Consider the following 18,299-nt stretch of genomic DNA (forward strand, 5'->3'; position numbering starts at 1 on the left):
CCCTCCCTCTTGCATCTTCCTCCCACCCTCCCTATCCCACCCCTCTAGGTGGTCATAAAGCACTGAATTGATCTCCCCGTGCAATGCAGCTGCTTCCCACTAGCTATCTATTTTACATTTGGTAGTGTATATATGTCAATGCTACTCTCTCACTTCGTCCCAGCTTACCCTTCCCCAACCCCGTGTCCTCAACTCCATTCTCTACGTCTGCGTCTTTATTCCTGTCCTGCCCCTAGGTTCATGAGAACCATTTTTTTTTAGATTCCATATATATATATGTGTTAGCATACGGTATTTGTTTTTCTCTTTCTGACTTACTTCACTCCATATGACAGACTCTAGGTCCATCCACCTCACTACAAATAACTCAATTTCGTTTCTTTTTATGGCTGAGTAATATTCCATTGTATATATGTACCACATCTTCTTTATCCATTCATCTGTTGATGGACACTTAGGTTGCTTCCATGTCCTGGATATTGCAAATAGTGCTGCAATGAACATTGTGGTGCATGACTCTTTTTGAATTATGGTTTTCTCAGGGTATATGCCCAGTAGTGGGATTGCTGGGTCACATGGTAGTTCTATTTTTAGCTTTTTTTAAAAAATAAATTTATTTATTTATTTATTTATTTATTTATTTATTTATTTATTTATTTTTGGCTGTGTTGGGTCTTCGTTTCTGTGCGAGGGCTTTCTCCAGTTGCGGCGAGCGGGGGCCACTCTTCATCGCAGTGCGCGGGCCTCTCACTATCGCGGCCTCTCTTGTTGCGGAGCACAGGCTCCAGACGCGCAGGCTCAGTAGTTGTGGCTCACGGGCCCAGTTGCTCCGCGGCATGTGGGATCTTCCCAGACCAGGGCTTGAACCTGTGTCCCCTGCATTGGCAGGCAGATTCTCAACCACTGCACCACCAGGGAAGCCCCACTATTTTTAGTTTTTTAAGGAACCTCCATACTGTTCTCCATAGTGGCTGTATCAATGTACATTCCCACTAACAGTGCAAGAGGGTTCCCTTTTCTCCACACCCTCTCCAGCATTTATTCTTTCTAGATTTTTTGATAATGGCCATTCTGACTGTCGTGAGGTGATATACCTCACTGTAGTTTTGATTTGCATTTCTCTAATGATTAATGATGTTGAGCATTCTTTCATGTGTCTGTAGGCCATCTGTATATCTTCTTCGGAAAAATGTCTATTTAGGTCTTCTGCCCATTTTTGGATTGGGTTGTTCAGTTTTTTGATATTGAGCTGCATGGGCTGCTTGTATATTTTGGAGATTAATCCTCTGTCAGTTGCTTCGTTTGCAAATATTTTCTCCCATTCTGAGGGTTGTCTTTTTGTCTTTTTTACGGTTTCCTTTGCTGTGCAAAAGCTTTTAAGTTTCCTTAGGTCCCATTTGTTTATTTTTGTTTTTATTTCCATTTCTCTAGGAGGTGGGTCAAAAAGCATCGTGCTGTGATTTATGTCAAAGAGTGTTCTTCCTATGTTTTCCTCTAAGAATTTTATAGTGTCTGGCCTTACATTTAGGTCTTTAATCCATTTTGAGTTTATTTTTGTCAACACCAGACTTTAAAAAAAAAAAGGCATCTGCTAGACAAAAAGCATATGAAAACATGATCAACCTCAATAGTAATCATGGAAATGCAAATGAAAGCCACAGTTAACCAGGTTAGCAGTACTTAGAAAGGTTGACTCTAGGAAACGTTGGTGAGAATGTGAATCAGTAGGAATACTTGTATACTGCCAAGACGATGACAGTAAGATACAACGATCCTGGAAAGCGATCTGGCAATATCTGGTGCTGTTAATGACACCCACACTCTGCCAGAGAGCAATTCCAATCCCAGGTACAGATCCTAGAGAAAACTTTGCACAGATATTCACAAGGACTTGGTTGAGAATGTTCATAGCAGCAGTGTCTATAAAGACAAAATGATGGGAAAAAAATAAACATCTGTCACCAGGAGACCAGATGAATGCACTATGCCACACAACGGATGCCGTTGGGTGGTTCTTGTGGGCATGGACCCCCAGCTTCCAACTGAACCTGTGACGGGAGCCTAATCAACCCTTGTCCAGCAAGGCTGGAAGTTCTGGGGTGTTAACGGCCCCCAGCCCCTGAGAGCCATCTTCAAACAATGACTGGTGGAAGTTGGTGGGTAACTCACTCTGGCTCCATGATCCCTCCGAGGCCTCTCCCAGAGCCAGGAGGAGAGGACACTCCCCCTCCAGGCAGTCTCCCACAGTCCTCCAGTGGGATGGAGCCCCGGGGTCCACGATGTAAGCTGCTTTCCTTTCCACTGTTTATTTGGAGGTGGCCCGAAGAAGCAAAGGGATATTTATTATTATTTAATATTTATTATCTACTATTATTATTATTTTCACATTTCCTTCCAGGAAAATGATGTGTGCCCCAGTCCTTGCCTGAGGGCTAGGCTTTGGGGGAAACCAACTCTAAGACTTGGCTTGAAACAAGCTATCTTTAGGAACATTCCCCAAATTCTTTGTAAGTGCCCCAGCAGGCTTGCCATCCCTCCAGTGGTAGCAAGAAGCATGAATTGTCCCTTTAATTCAATCATTTCTCTCAGCTGACTCCCTGTACCCTCTTCTCTGTGGCTCATGGGAAAGAAAGAAAGGCTCTGATCTCTGGGATTCGTTCTCATCGGTTTCCCAATGGCTTGGCTAACTCTCACTGACCATGCTGAACAAAGTTTATCCCCATAAAATGCCTCTGCTAAATCTCAGGAGCTCCTGCTGTCCTTCTCACACAACTCATGCCAGAGGACAATGAGAGACAAGATTCCCTTTCCCACTCTCAGACTCTGAGATACCTTAGAACAAATTGGACTTGTTTCTGAACAAAATCACACAATTCTACCCAACCGTTTTGATAAAGGACTTTGTTATACACTTGTCTCCCCCATCATCGTATTCTGGAAGGTCATGCTACCCCACAAATCGGGGCGGGGTTGATTGATAACTGCCGGGTTGATTGATTTTCAAATTAAAAATGTATAAAGTAAGCTACCTGAATGGCACCTGAAGATGGACGTTCTCTATGCCATATTTGTAATTTGCTTCTTGGTAGGAAGGAGTAGTCAGATAAATGATTAAATACAAAATAACATAAAAACTATTTAGTCACCCTAATTTTATTTACCATAAAAGCTAATCAAGGTAAAATTATTCTAGCTTGAAACTGGTTACTTTAACTAAAAGCAGGATAAATCCTGAAAAGAATTTTAAGTTCCCAAAATCTCTAGTGAGATTTAGTGATTTACTAAAGTTAAAAGCTGGGATGTTCCATATCTTTTTATGTTGCCTTAAATCTCTTCCAGAACAAGAAAGGTTACAAGATGGGGTTACCATATAGTTTTTTTTGTCCCGACTGGAAAAATGTTGAAGCTAAAAAGTGATGCTAAAATATAAATAATTTTAAAATTATTTATTTATTGACTTACAAATTGGTTTCATGATATTGGTGCAGCTCTAAAGTAGTTCTTTCAAAAATAAATATTTTAAAAAAGTAACCAAAATCTACATGCATTAAAGGAAAAAGAATTTAAAAATGTTTATATTAATCATCTGAACACTAGATAATAACATGGGAAGAATAATTATTCTTGGCAGCTATTCACGTATTTCCTCAGTTTTTTTTAGCTATCTCTACTTCTAACACTATCTCATTGGTATTTTTCTGAAAAAGAAAGTTTTTCAGTGTTGTTCTATTTAATTTTTTACAAAATTGCCTGCAATCTTCCTCAGAGTGGTTTTTATGACTAACGCATTTGAAATCGCTGACACCTTCCATCGATTTTTCTCAGTCAATCATAATATTTTAAGTTACAAAAACATTCCTCTCTACAGGTATCTGGTAGGCTCAGAACAATTCTGATAAATGGAGGTTATTATCAATTTTATTATTTTTGTGTTAAAATGTGTAAATATTTCAGTCCAAAATTTTACAGAGCCTGTCTTTTTTGCTTCCATTCAGAATACCTTCTGTTATTGACCAGTGAAAAGCTGAAAGCATTTCCTCTAAGATCAGGAACAAGACAAGGATGACCACCCTCACCACTTGTATGCAACCTAGTTTTGGAAGTCCTAGTCATGGCAATCAGAGAAGAAAAGGAAATAAAAGGAATCCAAATTGGAAAAGAAGAAGTAAAATTGTCACTGTTTGCAGATGACATGATACTATACATAGAAAATCCTAAGGACACTACCAGAAAACTACTAGAGTTTTCAATGAATTTGGTAAAGTTGCAGGATACAAAATTAATACACAGAAAGCTGTTGCATCTCTATACACTAACAACAAAAGATCAGAAGGAGAAATTAAGGAAACAATCCCATTTACCATTACATCAAGAAGAATAAAAGACCTAGATATAAACCTACCTAAGGAGGCAAAAACCTATACCCTGAAAACTATAAGACGCTGATGAAAGAAATCAAAGATGACACAGATGGAGAGATATACCATGTTCTTGGATTGGAAGAATCAATATTGTCAAATGACTATTTTATCCAAGGCAATCTACAGATTCAATGCAATCCCTATCAAATTACCAACGGCACTTTTTTTTTTTTTTTGCAGATCTAGAACAAAAAATCTTAAAATTTGTATGGAAACACAAAAGACCCTGAATAGCCAAAGCAATCCTGAGAAAGAAAAACAGAGCTGGAGGAATCAGGCTCCCTGACCTGACTATACTACAAAACTACAGTAATCAAAACAATATGGTACTTGCACAAAGACAGACTTATAGATCAATGGACCAGGATAGAAAGCCTAGAAATAAACCCATGCACCTATGGTCAATTAATCTACAACAAAGGAGGCAAGAATGTACAGTGGAGAAAAGACAGTCTCTTCAATAAGCGGTGCTGGGAAAACTGGATAGTTACATGTAAAAGAATTAAATTAGAACATTCTCTAAAAACATACACGAAAATAAACTTGAAGTGGATTAAAGACCTAAATGTAAGACCAGATACTATAAAACTCTTAGAGGAAAATGCTGGCATGACACTCTTTGACATAGATCACGGCAATATCTTCTTGGATCCACTCCTAGAGGAATAAAAATAAAAGCAAAAATAAACAAATGGGACCTAATTAAGCATAAAAGCTTTTGCACAGCAAAGAAAACCATAAACAAAATGAAAAGACAACACACAGAATGGGAGCAAATATTTGCAAACTATGCAACCAACAAGAAATTAATCTCCAAAATATACAAACAGCTCATGCAGCTCAATAAAAAACAAACAAACAAACAGACAGGGGCTTCCCTGGTGGCGCAGTGGTTGAGAGTCTGCCTGCCAATGCAGGGGACACAGGTTCTGGCCCTGGTCTGGGAAGATCCCACATGCCACGGAGCAGCTGGGCCCGTGAGCCACAATTACTGGGCCTGCGCGTCTGGAGCCTGTGCTCTGCAACAAGAGAGGCCGCGGTAGTGAGAGGCCTGCGCACCACGACGAAGAGTGGCCCCCCGCTTGCCACAACTGGAGAAAGCCCTCACACAGAAACGAAGACCCAACACAGCCATAAAAAAAAAAAAAAAAAAAGACAACCCAATCAAAAAATGGGTAGAAGATCTAGACATTTCTCCAAAGAAAACATACAGATGGCCAAACGGCACATGAAAAGATGCTCAGCATGGTTAATTATTAGAGAAAAGAAACTCAAAACTACAATGAGGTATCACCTCACACCACTCAGAATGGCCATCATCAAAATGTCTACAAACAATAAATACTGGAGAGGGTGTGGAGAAAAGGGAACCCTCCTATACTGTTGGTGGGAATGTAAATTGATACAACCGTTATGAAGACAGTATGGAGGTTCCTTAAAAAACTAAAAACAGAGCTAACATATGATCCAGCAATCCCACTCCTGAGCATACATCCAGAGAAAACCATTCTTCGAAAAGATACATGCACCACAATGTTCACTGCAGCACTATTTACAATAGCCAAGACATGGAAGCAACCTAAATGCCCATCGACAGATGAATGGATAAAGAAGATGTGCTGTATAGATACAATGGAATATTACTCAGCCATAAAAAAGAATGAAACAATGCCATTTGCAGCAACATAAATGGGCCTAGAGATTATCATACTAAGTGAAGTAAGTCAGACAGAGAAAGACAAATATCATATATCACTTCTATGTGGAATCTAAAAACAGACAGAAATGAACTTATTTATAAGACAGAAACAGACTCACAGACATAGAAAACTTTCAGTTACCAAAGGGGAAAGGCTGGTGGAGGGATTAATTAGGAGTTTGAGATCAACATATATACACTAATATATATAAAATAGATATTCAACAAGGTCCTACTGTATAGCACAGGGAACTCTACCCAATAATCTGTAATAACTTATATGGGATAAGAATCTGAAAAAGAATGGATATATGTATGTGTATAATGGAATCACTTTGCTGTACACGAAAAACTAACACAACATTGTAAATCAACTCTACTCCAATATAAAATAAAGATTAAAAAAAATTCTGTGAAGTAAGTTTATTCTATTTATGACTCTCTTAAGTGTGTCACTAATCAAAAATGTTGAGAAATTGTAACTACTGAGTGTCACTTTATCAAATGAAAAATAGGAGCTCCATCAGAAGATTCTTTCTGCAAGTCTAGATATTCCCAATCACAATTTTAGAATTTTAAAATTAAATCCTGTACATGGTTTGAACTCTCACATCATTTAATTTATTTCCTCGCTTACTTTTGCGGGAACAAATTTCAATACCTTCCTGATTGCAGACTTTATTTTCAATAATTGCATTTGGCTAAGATCTTCAAGTGCTGAAGATCTCTTGGCACTCCATGATTACTTTAAAATTTCCAACGTATCTGGAAAAAAACTGGCCCCAAATTTGGAAGATTCACTTATAAAAAGGCAAAAAAAAAAATCACTACCATTGTAGGATGCTTAAATGAAATAGTTTTCTCTAACAGTGGAAACATTTTTAAAATGCATTGATGATGGGAAGCAAAGATAGAAAGTGTTGAAATTTTTTCTTTTAAATTTAGCATCAACATCATTTAAATAATTTTGTAGTTCAGTTACTCTGTGCATAAAAAAACTATCTGTAAATGGTGACAGGCACAGTTTCTGTTTCTATCGTTAGAATCTTACTTCATACTTGGAAACAATTATGTGGGCACCACAACCAGTTCCAAGTATGTTTTTGCTCCACAGATTTTAATAATTTAGTAAGAATGCTATTTTTACCTCAACATTTTTCTTCATAAAATTTTGTACTGTAAGATTACAGTCCCCTAAATTATTTTATCTTCAATGTTGAACTCTTAAACTGAATTTTCAATAGTATTTATAATACTTTTAGAGATTTCACCTTCAAATAGATGAATTTTCAAAGGCTTTACTTTGATAATGTGAATTGGATGAAAAAGATCACACTATTACTGGAATGAACTGATATTCTACTAGAAACATCTCATGATGTTGATACAATACTGGCATCATTTAACTGTTTGTGAAATTCTTCTGACAATGAAGTTGACAACTTAACAGCTATTCCTTCACTTTTTATACATATGCAGTAAAATTTGGGAGTAAAATTAGCAACACCGATTTAGAAGAACAGTCATTTGATCTAAATGAAAAGTCATGCTCCATGGAGTGCCATAGAAATGGACCTTCTGCAGCTGCACGTTTCATTGTCATCTTTGTCATTTTAAGAAGGCTGTGCTCAATTAACTTTATTTATTAAAAAAAATTTTTTTTAAATCATGGCCATTTTCATTTTTATTTATTTTTGGCTGTGTTGGGTCTTTGTTGCTGTACACGGGCTTTTCTCTGGTTGTGGAGAGCGGGGGCTACTCTTCGTTGTGGTGCATGGGCTTCTCATTGTGGTGGCTTCTCTTGTTGCAGAGCACGGGCTCTAGGCACGTGGGCTTCAGTAGTTGTGGTGCGTGGGCTCAGTAGTTGTGGCTCACGGGCTCTAGAGCGCAGGTTCAGTAGTTGCAGCACACGGGCTTAGTTGCTCCGCGGCATGTGGGATCTTCCTGGACCAGGGCTCAAACCCGTGTCCCCTGCATTGGCAGGCGGATTCCCAACCACTGCGCCACCAGGGAAGTCCCTCAATTAACTTTAAAAAAATTTTATTATTTGGCTGTGTCAGGTCTTAGGTGCAGCACCCAGGATCTTTGTTGCGGCATGTGGAATCTTTATGTGTGGTGTGTGGGCTCTCAGTTGCAGCATGCGGGCTCTTAGTTGTGGCATGCGGGATCTAGTTCCCTGACCAGGGATCAAACCCGGGCCCCCTGCATTGGGAGCACAGAGTCTTAACCGCTGGACCACCAGGGAAGTCCCTCAATTAACTTTTGAAGTAGATACTGAAGCATCTTCAGCAGGTTGGCCTTTTTCTGGTTTTCGCTGGGGGGAGTGCTATCCCCATGGCCCCCGGGGTGAGTGGTAAATGTCAACAAGCATTTTGTGTCAATTATGCATTTGTCATCAATTTTCTGGAGAAATGGAAATTCAGTCCTTAGTTTTTATTAAACCTGCACTTTTGCTTTTCATTTCCAGTTTATTATTACGGTAGGAGTTTGTTATGAAATAAAAAGGCATTATCCAGCCATAAAATACATAACTAGTTGTTGATTTACTCCATGCAATAAATGTCCGTACTACTACAGCAAGAGTGTTCAGATGGTTCTAACACACTCACCAGCAGGGGCTCAGTCTCTATTTCCCATGTAAATTCCACACGCACCTATATATATTTTCCCCCGTCGCTTACCAGCCTCACCAACCGCTGGCCTGGTAGTTTCATACATTTTGCAGGTCAAAGCACAGGCAGCTGTACTGAATACTTCCCCCTCATCCCCAAACTGGAAGGAGTTAGCCATGTCCAGCCTCTCCTGACTTCACTCCATTGATCAGCAAGCCTGCTTTGTTTTCTCAGTGGGTCCCTCACATGCTCTCCTTGAAAGACAGGTATCAGTTTCTGTTGGAAATATGGGGAAACAAGGGATGGATGATCTCACTTCAGCTTTCAGATTTCGTCACATGTGAGAGTGAAAACTCCATCTCCTGCATGTATGTCGCACACACCACCAGACAAGGTGAGGGCTGAAGCTCCACGTACACAAAGAGTGCTTTCCATCTGGGCTTACGCTAATGTGGCGATGACAGCCCTGGGTGCTCAGAAATGAGAAATCTAGACAAGTGCTGACCTGGAACACAGGCATAAACTGATACTATTTCAGGCAAATCGGGAAGTTGGGTCACTCTAGTGATGATAGGTAAGAGACTGATCTATATCTGTATCTCTGTATCTATCTATGATAAATAGATAAGTGATAGATGATAGATACACAGATGACAGGTAATGAAACCAAGTCCCCCTAAAGCCGAGCTCCTCTGCCGAGGTTGTGATTAACCTCTCTATCCAAAATGTTATTCCCTTTCTTGTCCAACACCTGTTCCCCTCTAGACAGAGAGAATCAAAGAAAACGGGGGACTGAAATTGAGCAGGACCTGTGGGGCCCTCCCTGGCATAAAAACCTTTCCACAACCCCCGTTTCTTGTTTGTAGGGAACAGACTTTCAGCCTCCTAGACCTTCTCTGAGCTCCAAAGGGCAGATTCAGTTACCAATTAGGGAAATGCAGAAAGATGCACCTCCTGGTTCCTCCTGTGGGCATGTGCATACCAATCTGATACGTGTCTCTGAGCTCTTACACAGAAACGAAGGCCCTCACCCAGGTGGAGGACGTCGCTTCAGGCTGAGCACAAAGACGGGGACCCCAGCCTGGCTGGAACCAGAAGGCTGATGACTGAGATCCCTGTTACCTCACCACCAAGCAATCAGAGGAGGGTTACACACCCTGTAGCCCTCCCCCCCAAATTTTGTCTATAAAAACTTCTTCCCTGAACCCATCAGGGATTTTGAGTCTTTTGAGCATGAGCTACCCATTCTCCTTGCTTGGTCCTGCAATAAACCTTTCTCTGCTCCAAATTCTGATGTTTCAGTTTGTTTGGCCTCACTGTGCATCAGGCACTTGAACTTGGGTTCAACAACAATGATACATAGATAAATGATAGATACACAGATAGGTAGATAGATAGATAGATAGGTAGATAGATAGGTGATAGGTAGATATAGAGAGATGAAAAAGAATGTTAGACGATAGGTAAATAAATGATAGATAACACATAGATGATAGATGATAAATACATGATTCATAGATAACACATAGATATAGACAATAGACAGATGATAGTTAAGTGATAGATGACAGGTAGATAGATGATAGATGATGATAGACTGATTGATTGTTTTGCTAATTGTCAATGAATTTTAGAGCCAACTGTGCTCAATCTGACCACTAATATTTGGCAAATTTACTATTTTGTGAAACGTTAAGCGCAGTGTGGTTTGACTGTGTACTGAGAAGCCTTCTACTCTAGGAACTTAGAATTAATCTAAGTTTTAGTTTCCTTATTTTAAAAATGAGAATAACAAGCACTTCTGGCTCATAATACAAACGTGTGGTATTGAATAAGGTGGTATCTGGGAGCACACTTTCACTTTGAAAAATGTGAACTAAAAGCATTGTCTTTTCATTAGAGAAGGATCTCTGATGTAAAACTCAAGTCATTCCAAACTGCTTCCATGTTTCTACCAGTTCCATCAGGGAAGAAAAATATGTTATTTCTTCTTCTGGCGAGATAAGAGACATAGAATAGCGATGACAGTTTATATTCTTATACAGATTTTCTTTTCTTCCAACTAAAAGATATCACTTATTGTGTTTGATTTTTTAATTAAAAATATTTATCAAAGTATCATGTGCATGTATTAAAAAATCAAATAGTATCACAAGGCTTATAAGGAAAATCAGTCCTCCCATCCCCAAGTCCTACTCTTCACAGATAACTGCTTTTAACTTTTTTTTAATGTGGGTAAAATATATGCACCATAAAATTTATCATTTTAACCATTTTTAAGTGAACAGTTCTGTGGCATTAAGCACATTCACACTGTTGTGTAACCATCACCACCGGCCATCTCCAGAACTCATTTCATCTTCTCAAACTGAGACCCTGCCCCCCATTAAACACTGACTGCCCCTGCCCTCCCAGCCCCTGGCACCCACCCTTCTACTTTCTGTCTCTATGAATTTGACTCCTCTAGGGACCTCACAGAAGTGGAATCCTGCAAGATCTGTCTTTTGTGTCTGGCTTATTTCACTGAGCATCAGGTCCTCATGGTTCAGCCATGCTGTAGCAGGTGTCAGAATTTCACTGCTTTTTAAGGCTGAGTAATATTCCATTTATGTGTAAATGGAATACACTATTAATAAAATACCATATAGAAAACATATAGACCACATTTTGGTTACCTGTTCATCTGCGGCTTGGTTACTTGGGTTGTTTCAACCTTTTGTCTCTTGTGACTCACGCTGCTTTGAACGTTTAGGCTTACGAGGAAGCGATGCATTTGAAACACAGTTCCCGTTAGAGCCCTCCCACTGACAAGGTAACTGTTCTTTCAACCCTGACAGAATCTGATGCTTGGATACCCAGCCTTGCTCCTTTGGCTGCCTCTGCAGGAAATTCGTTACTGTGAACAAAGCCCCATCGAGGTAAATTAATCCTTGTCGAGAGATTGGCAGCGTCAGGAGGTGTGAGTCTAGGTGGAAACTTTTAGTTACTTCGGGTGAAGAGACGAATCTACTGGTCGCTGACTTCTCTTTCAGGTGTTGGAATCCTACCTCCGAGGTAGGAACCCAAGTGACGCTGTCGAGACTCTGCGTGGCCCCTCCACCTGCTGGACGAGAGAGACATGGAGAGAGGGTGCGGTGCAGCTGTCGGGGAGACCAGCAAGGACGCCCCCTACCCCGGGGCTGAGCGTGCCGCCTCATCTGGGAGCACAGTCTGATGAGATGCGCAGGACCACTCCAGCTTCAGACATGGCGGGCAAAGGATGTTGCCAGCCCTGCCCTTCTGCCCTCTGGTTTCCAGGAGCAGCCAGGGCGACACCACCATCCACTTCGCAAGAGAGAGCTTAGTGGGCACTGGTAATGCCATCCTGCATTTCCAAGAAGAAACCCCTTCGCTGATGAGCCGGGGGAAGTGGACTTGGAAAGGCCAGGGAAGCTCTGAGGCTCGGAAGACAGAGGCGTCGTGAGCTGGGTCTTGAACATCCGAGAGGACGAAGACAGAGAGTCCTTCGTGGGAGGTGGCAGAGGACGGATGCTGGGGGCCGGGGCCGGTGCCTATGAGCACAGGGGGCACGCTGACCCACTGACCCCTCAACAAGAGCACAGTTGTTTCCAACCCTCCTGCAGAAGTGCTCCTTGGAGCGATGGCAACCATGGTCGAACAACAGAGACGCTTTCTCCTGGAAGCTTCCTTGTCTGTTGGCTTCTCAGCAGCATCTTCCACTGCATCTCCCACTGCATCTCTGTGCCTTTGCCCGTCCCTCCTCTGCAGTGCATCCCTTAGACACTGGTGTTGCCCAGGGCTTGGGGCTCAGATCTCTTTTCTTCTTGCTCTGGTTATGTGGTATCCCCCAACCTTGGTTATCCCACAACAAAAGAAAAAAATCCGAGGGGAAATGAACGTAGGCGGGAACAGCTACACACTGTAAAGCCAGTTTCCCTGGCAGACCTCCATCTGCAGTACGAACGCTGAGTGCCCCCTGGAAGCAGCCTTCAAGGAACCATTGGGTCAAAGCTGCTTAGCTGACCAGCCAAGCCCAGTGGTCACTCGGACAGTCCCCTGTCCCTGACTCTGGGTGCCCCCATCCCTTCCTCTCACCCCTTTCTGATGGGCTGTTACCATGTAAAACCTGCAGTGTCTCAGGTGTGACCCCTCTCAGATGTGGAAATGAGATGCAGCTTCTTTGTTTCCTACCACGGGTCTCACTTTCCTTATTAGGTGCCCCCCTGGAGGATGGAAGGGTGGGAGGGAGACATATTTGTCCAGTCAGCCTCTGCCACCCCAAATACCATCTTTGGGGCAAACATTCAATCTCCCAGCATTCAATCTCCTCCCCAAGGAGGCAGCTGTGGGTCCAGGGGCATCCGCGTCCTCAGGGCATTGGGTCCGGGAGAGCCCCTGGCCTCATACCTGCCAGTCTCCAAGAAGAGGGGTTGCTTTGTCCTTTGTGGGTCCTCTAGCTGCCGTCCACTGAGAAGTGGGGTTCCTCGTCCCATTCCTGGGTGTGTGACGCTCCTTCCTATTAGGACAAGCATGGTTTGTTTTCTTGTCCCCAGGAAGCTTGGCCATTACTAGCAGGGTCCCGCCTTGGTGGTGTTGGTGCTGAGGACCCCAGACGTGTGGCCGAGACCCCCCACCAGATGTTGGATCCTAACAGCATCTCTCTTTGACATCACTTGCTCCAGGAACTTCTTCAAAATCAACTTATCCGAACCATGGATTTCCCAAACAGACCCCTTCCAGGACACGCGACTGCTCAAGTGGGCAGAGCATTTGCCCACCAAACAACTGTGTCTTTATCAAAACTCCTCCTAGATCCTTGCCTTAGTGGACCCGTCAAACCTAAGCTGTTATAGTGAGAGAGCTTTGTCCGATCCCGGTATGATCTCCCCGTTGAAAGACCCACCTTAAACCACTGGTGACACGTAGTGGGCTGAAGGGTGGCCGCCCCTAAAGATATGTCCACGTCCTAATCCCTGGACTCTGTGAGTGTGGCCTGTTTCGGAAGAAAGGTCTTCATAGATGTTATTAAGGATCTTGAGATGAGGAGATCATCCCGGGTTATCTCAGTGGCCCCCCAAATCCAAGAGACACAGAGACAGAAGAGGCGGGAGCAGTGTGACAAGAGGACGAGACAGGAGTGATGTGGCCATAAGCCAAGGAGCACCGGCAGCTACCGGAGGCTGGCAGAGGCAACGTATGGACGCTCCCCTGGCGCCTTCGGAGGGAGTGTGATCCTACCAACATTTAACTTTGGGCTTCTGGCCTCCAGAACCGTGAGCGGAGAAATTTCTGTTGTTTTGAGCTGCTCAGTGTGTGGTGGTTCATTTACAGCAACCACAGGAAACTGATACAAGCCTAGACCTCAAAACCATACACATGTCAACCCTTGACCCTCTCCCCTGAGAAGCACTAAGACTCCGATGAGCTGGGGTCAGACTTAAATGCTGTGGGTGAGAAACCCAGCTCTGCTTGGCCAATGGGTAAGTCGTCTTCCGGGGAGCTGACAGTCAATACCTCTCTGCTCTTATGTCAGACTCTTTCTCTTCAGCACTGTGTTATAGTGTCTCCCCAGATTCTGCAAAGAAAATACCCAATAGTGGTGTGAAGGGCTCTCTCTCTCTCTTCCTCCTTCTCTGTCTCTGTCTCTCTATCTTTCTTCGTCTCTCTCTCTCGAGCAAGCATGAATGCCTTAGGGTCACACTTTTTCATAAGGATTCTCTTCTTGGAATATGCTGCATTTGTTCTGTGGCATCTTGGTCCAGAAAATGGATGAATTAATTCATTTGTTCGTTCTTTATGCATTTACTGTATATTTTTTTGTTTAATTCATTTGTTCGTTCTTTATGCATTTACTGTATTTTTTTTGTTTACATAATATTTTTACCAAGGTCCTTGGGAAACGAGTTAGTGCAGAAAAATCGTTGATAGCGCGTAGAGTGGGGAATACTGAAATAAAACAGATTAAGTGGGAAGAAAATACACATCTAGAATGCGTATTATGAGTGTTCACTGCCCCACTCCTGTATTCGTATTGATGCTTTACCCAGGATGGAGTCAGTTCCTGCTAACAGCAGTCACTCCAAACAATAAAAGAATTACAGCATGCTTAAAAATACATAGAAAAGGAAGAAAAATCACATTTAATAGTACTCAACATGGATGCAATTGTATTAGTATTGATACAGCTCAGCATGGCACCTACATGCCCCAGAGTTTACATGACAGGTCTGATTTCAAATATTCTGTTTTCTGCTCAGATTCTGTGTTATAATTTGAGCATTGAGCTATAGGAACAAGCCCAGTTAACCATGAAAACTATCTGTTCATCTACTCAAGAAACAGCGGAGTGACACAAGGTGGAAAATCACAGACTTTGGACTGAGGTACCACACTGCCCGTGGCCTTGGGAAAGTCACTTCACCAATCTCTGCACCCATTTCTTCATCTGTAAAGTAAGGATGGTAACTAGTAGGGAGGAAAGGAGATCATTCAAGTTTGGGGGCGATATTGTGAAGAATTTACCATGTTCTTTTTCTTCTGTTAAACCCTCAGTGTTGTCACTTGTAACTAGAGGGCTTCCCTTGCAGCCCTCAGTCCAAGGTGGGGGGTGGGCAGGAACATCAAATCAAATCACTGAATTTTAAGTTTGAAAGAACCAAGGCTTAGATATAAGACAGAGAGATCTGGCATAAGCACTGTGGCATCAACACCCCCAAACTTCATGTCACTACAGAGGAAATAAATCTTCCCTGCACTTGTGGAGGAGGAGACACTTGGAAAGACAGCAGAAGTTTAGATGCTGGCGAGATTCCTGCCCCCTGCCCCCCCAGCAGGTGAAGGTTGCAGGAAGTGGGCGGAGGGTCTGCACGTGTGAGCTCAGCAAAGAAAGAGGACACGCCATCACATCTTATTAAAAACTCCCTCAGAGCATGGAGATTTGAATTTTAGATATTGCCTTTTCAAAGGGCTTACCTCACCCCATCGCGGGAACACTGACCACATATAACAAAAAGAATATGGTCATTGCAGTCAGGAAAATTCGGGCTCAAATTCTATCGACAGTAGAGAGATACTGCACCAAGCTGGCCTGGGGGATTAGAACACAGCAGAAGTGATGGCTTGTCACTGTCTAGATCAGGTTATAGAAGACACTGCCTTTTCCATCCTGATCTGCCCCTCTCAGATCCCACATGTTGGGGGAAGCCAGCTGCCTTGTCTTGAGCAGACCTTTGGAGGGTCCCACCTGGTGAGGAGCTGAGGCCTCCTGCCAACAACCATGACCAAGAACTTGGAAGCCCATCTTCCAACCCAGTCAAGCCTTTAGACAACTTCAGCCCTAGCTGACAGCTTGACTGCATCTCATGAGACCCCCCCAAGCAAGAACCAACCAGCTGAGTCACTCCCAGATTTCTGATCCTTAGAAACTGTGTGAGATAATCAATGCACGATGCTTAAAGCTTCAAGGTTTGGGGATAATTTGCTACGTGACTACTACACCATCTTTCCCAGGTACTGTTCGGTAACCTTGGGCACCTTGCTTCCCATTTTTCATCTGTAAGACGGGGACTGGGCAGTCAGTGCCCACTCCCATCCCCTTGATTCTTCCAGAGGTCCCTGAAAGGGGGTCTTATACACACCAGCAGCTCCCCATGTCTCCTGCCGGAGTCCGTTCTCTGGCCACAGGAGCATCCCTGGCCCGTGCGTGGAAGCCAGGCTGGAAGTGCCAAGGAGTTGATACCCCAGGAGAGACCCCCCACCAGTGCAGAAAGGGGCTAGAAGGACAGATACCCCAGCTCCCGCGCCCATGTAAGAGGGTAGTTCTGAGTATCCTACACAGTCTCTCGTGGTGATACCCTTCATTCCCCTTCCTCCCTTCCCTGTCTCATCCCCCCACTCCCTCACTGTGCTCCCTGGGACTCCTCTCAAGGAGGATGCTTGTACCCACGTCCTTGTCTCAAGATCTGCTTTAGGGACAATCCAAACTAAGACAGGGATAATATTAACTAAGTAGGCTTCTGGGTGGCCATCCTGATGCACTGAGGGGCCTCCTTTTCCAGGAGACTCGCAATGAGAACTTGGTTGAAATACCGCATTCAGAGGAGCTTCATCCATCGGAGGCTTCGTTATGGATTATTTGTTGGACAGTCCTCCTTCCTTCTTTCCTTCCTTCCTTTTTCCTCCCTCCCTCCCCTTCTTCCTTTTTCTTTCTCTTTCTTTTCAAATACATCATGTACTTTTTCTTTCTTTTCTATGGAAGAAATAGTACATATAGATCTTCCAATCTGAATGACAATTTGATGCATAATTACCATGAGCTCAAGAGACAGATTCTAAAATATGTAGAATTAAAGCCCCATCTTTCCTTGGTGGTCCCTCTTCTGAAGAAACAACCTGCACCTGAATGACTGTAGAGAAGGCTTTGCAAACTCCATGAAGAAAGTTATGAAAACATCTGGACATCCAGGCCACCCCATGGTGAGGAGAATTACCTCAGGGGGCGGGGGAGGAAACAACTAATAGAATAAATAAGCTGAAGACAGGCCAACGCATCTCCTTCAGACTAAACTGGGATCAAGCTTCGGTTGATTCTAGTTACTCATGGTAGTTACGTCCTATAAACTCGCCGCGAACGTGGAATTAGTGAATATGGAACCATTTCTCACAGGGGAAATACAGGGTCAGGTTCCTGTGAACCTCTGGTCACAACACTCTTGCCAAACAATCAACACGTTCCTTTGTTTTATGTGTGTTTCTCTTTCAGGACACCTAATTCAGTGATATTTTTGACTCCTCAACATCGGACTCACGACCAGCAGTGTTGTAACGTGCACCTGAACATAGCTCATGTAACACGTGTGTTTCCTCCATGGGGCCCATCACAGCCTTCCTGGGCTTGGGAATACCAGCCAGCCCTTCAGCATCAGGCTTGGGGCCTTTTTCTTGGGGCCCAGAAAGCACAGAAATGTGAACAAGCTTCACTGGGTAGACCGTGGGAAGCATGCTTGTTTGAAGTGTGAGCTGAACTGAGAAGGCAGAGCGTCACCTGTTCAACCTCAGCTGGAAACGTGTCACCAGGTAACCAGCCTGGGCTGAACTGTGTCCTCTCCAATTCACGTGTTGAAGCTCTAACCCCCGGGACCTCAGAGCGTGACTGTATTTTGAGATGGGGTCTCTAAAGAGGTGACCCAGTTAAAATGAGGTCATTAGGGTGGCCCTAATCCAACAGGACTGGTGTCCTTAGAAGAAGAGGAGATTAGTACTCAGAGAGACTCCAGGGGCACTTGTGCCCAGAGGAAAGCCCATGTGAGGACACAGGGAGAAGGTGGCCGTCTGCAAGCCAGGGAGAGAGGCCTCAGGACAAAACAACCCTGCCAACACCTTGATCTTGGATTTCCAGCCTCCAGGACTGTGAGACAACAGACTTCTGTCGCTTCAGCCCCCAGTCTACGGTATTTGGTTCTGGCAGCCCTAGTAAACTAATACAGAGACTCGAATTTTTGCTGCTCTGCGTGTGTCCACGATGGCCGTGAAAGCACTGCCAGTACTGGCCTGGGGTTTCACACGCAT

General features: G+C 43.3%; 2 protein-coding genes across 4 annotated transcripts in view; one reads left to right on the plus strand and one right to left on the minus strand.

The window, feature by feature from the left end:
• Positions 1-5,566, plus strand: part of LOC309644876 (uncharacterized protein) — a 140,822-nt gene extending 135,256 nt beyond the window's left edge. Inside the window, exon 6 of one of the 3 annotated variants that reach the window (XM_082429127.1) lies at positions 3,996-5,562. Coding sequence is in view for 2 of the 3 variants with exons in the window: in XM_082429145.1 (XP_082285271.1) it covers positions 3,996-4,066 (71 nt within the window). In the remaining variant the exon portion in view is untranslated. Of the gene's footprint in view, positions 1-3,995 lie in introns of all 3 variants that reach the window. The other 2 variants (XM_082429133.1, XM_082429145.1) reach the window with 2 other exon arrangements.
• The window catches only part of SDK1 (sidekick cell adhesion molecule 1), a 1,005,745-nt gene that overhangs the window by 92,375 nt on the left and 895,071 nt on the right, over positions 1-18,299 (minus strand). The window lies entirely within an intron of this gene.

The sequence above is a fragment of the Balaenoptera physalus genome (assembly GCF_965194825.1).
Source record: "Balaenoptera physalus genome assembly, chromosome: 16".
Lineage (NCBI taxonomy): Eukaryota > Metazoa > Chordata > Mammalia > Artiodactyla > Balaenopteridae > Balaenoptera > Balaenoptera physalus.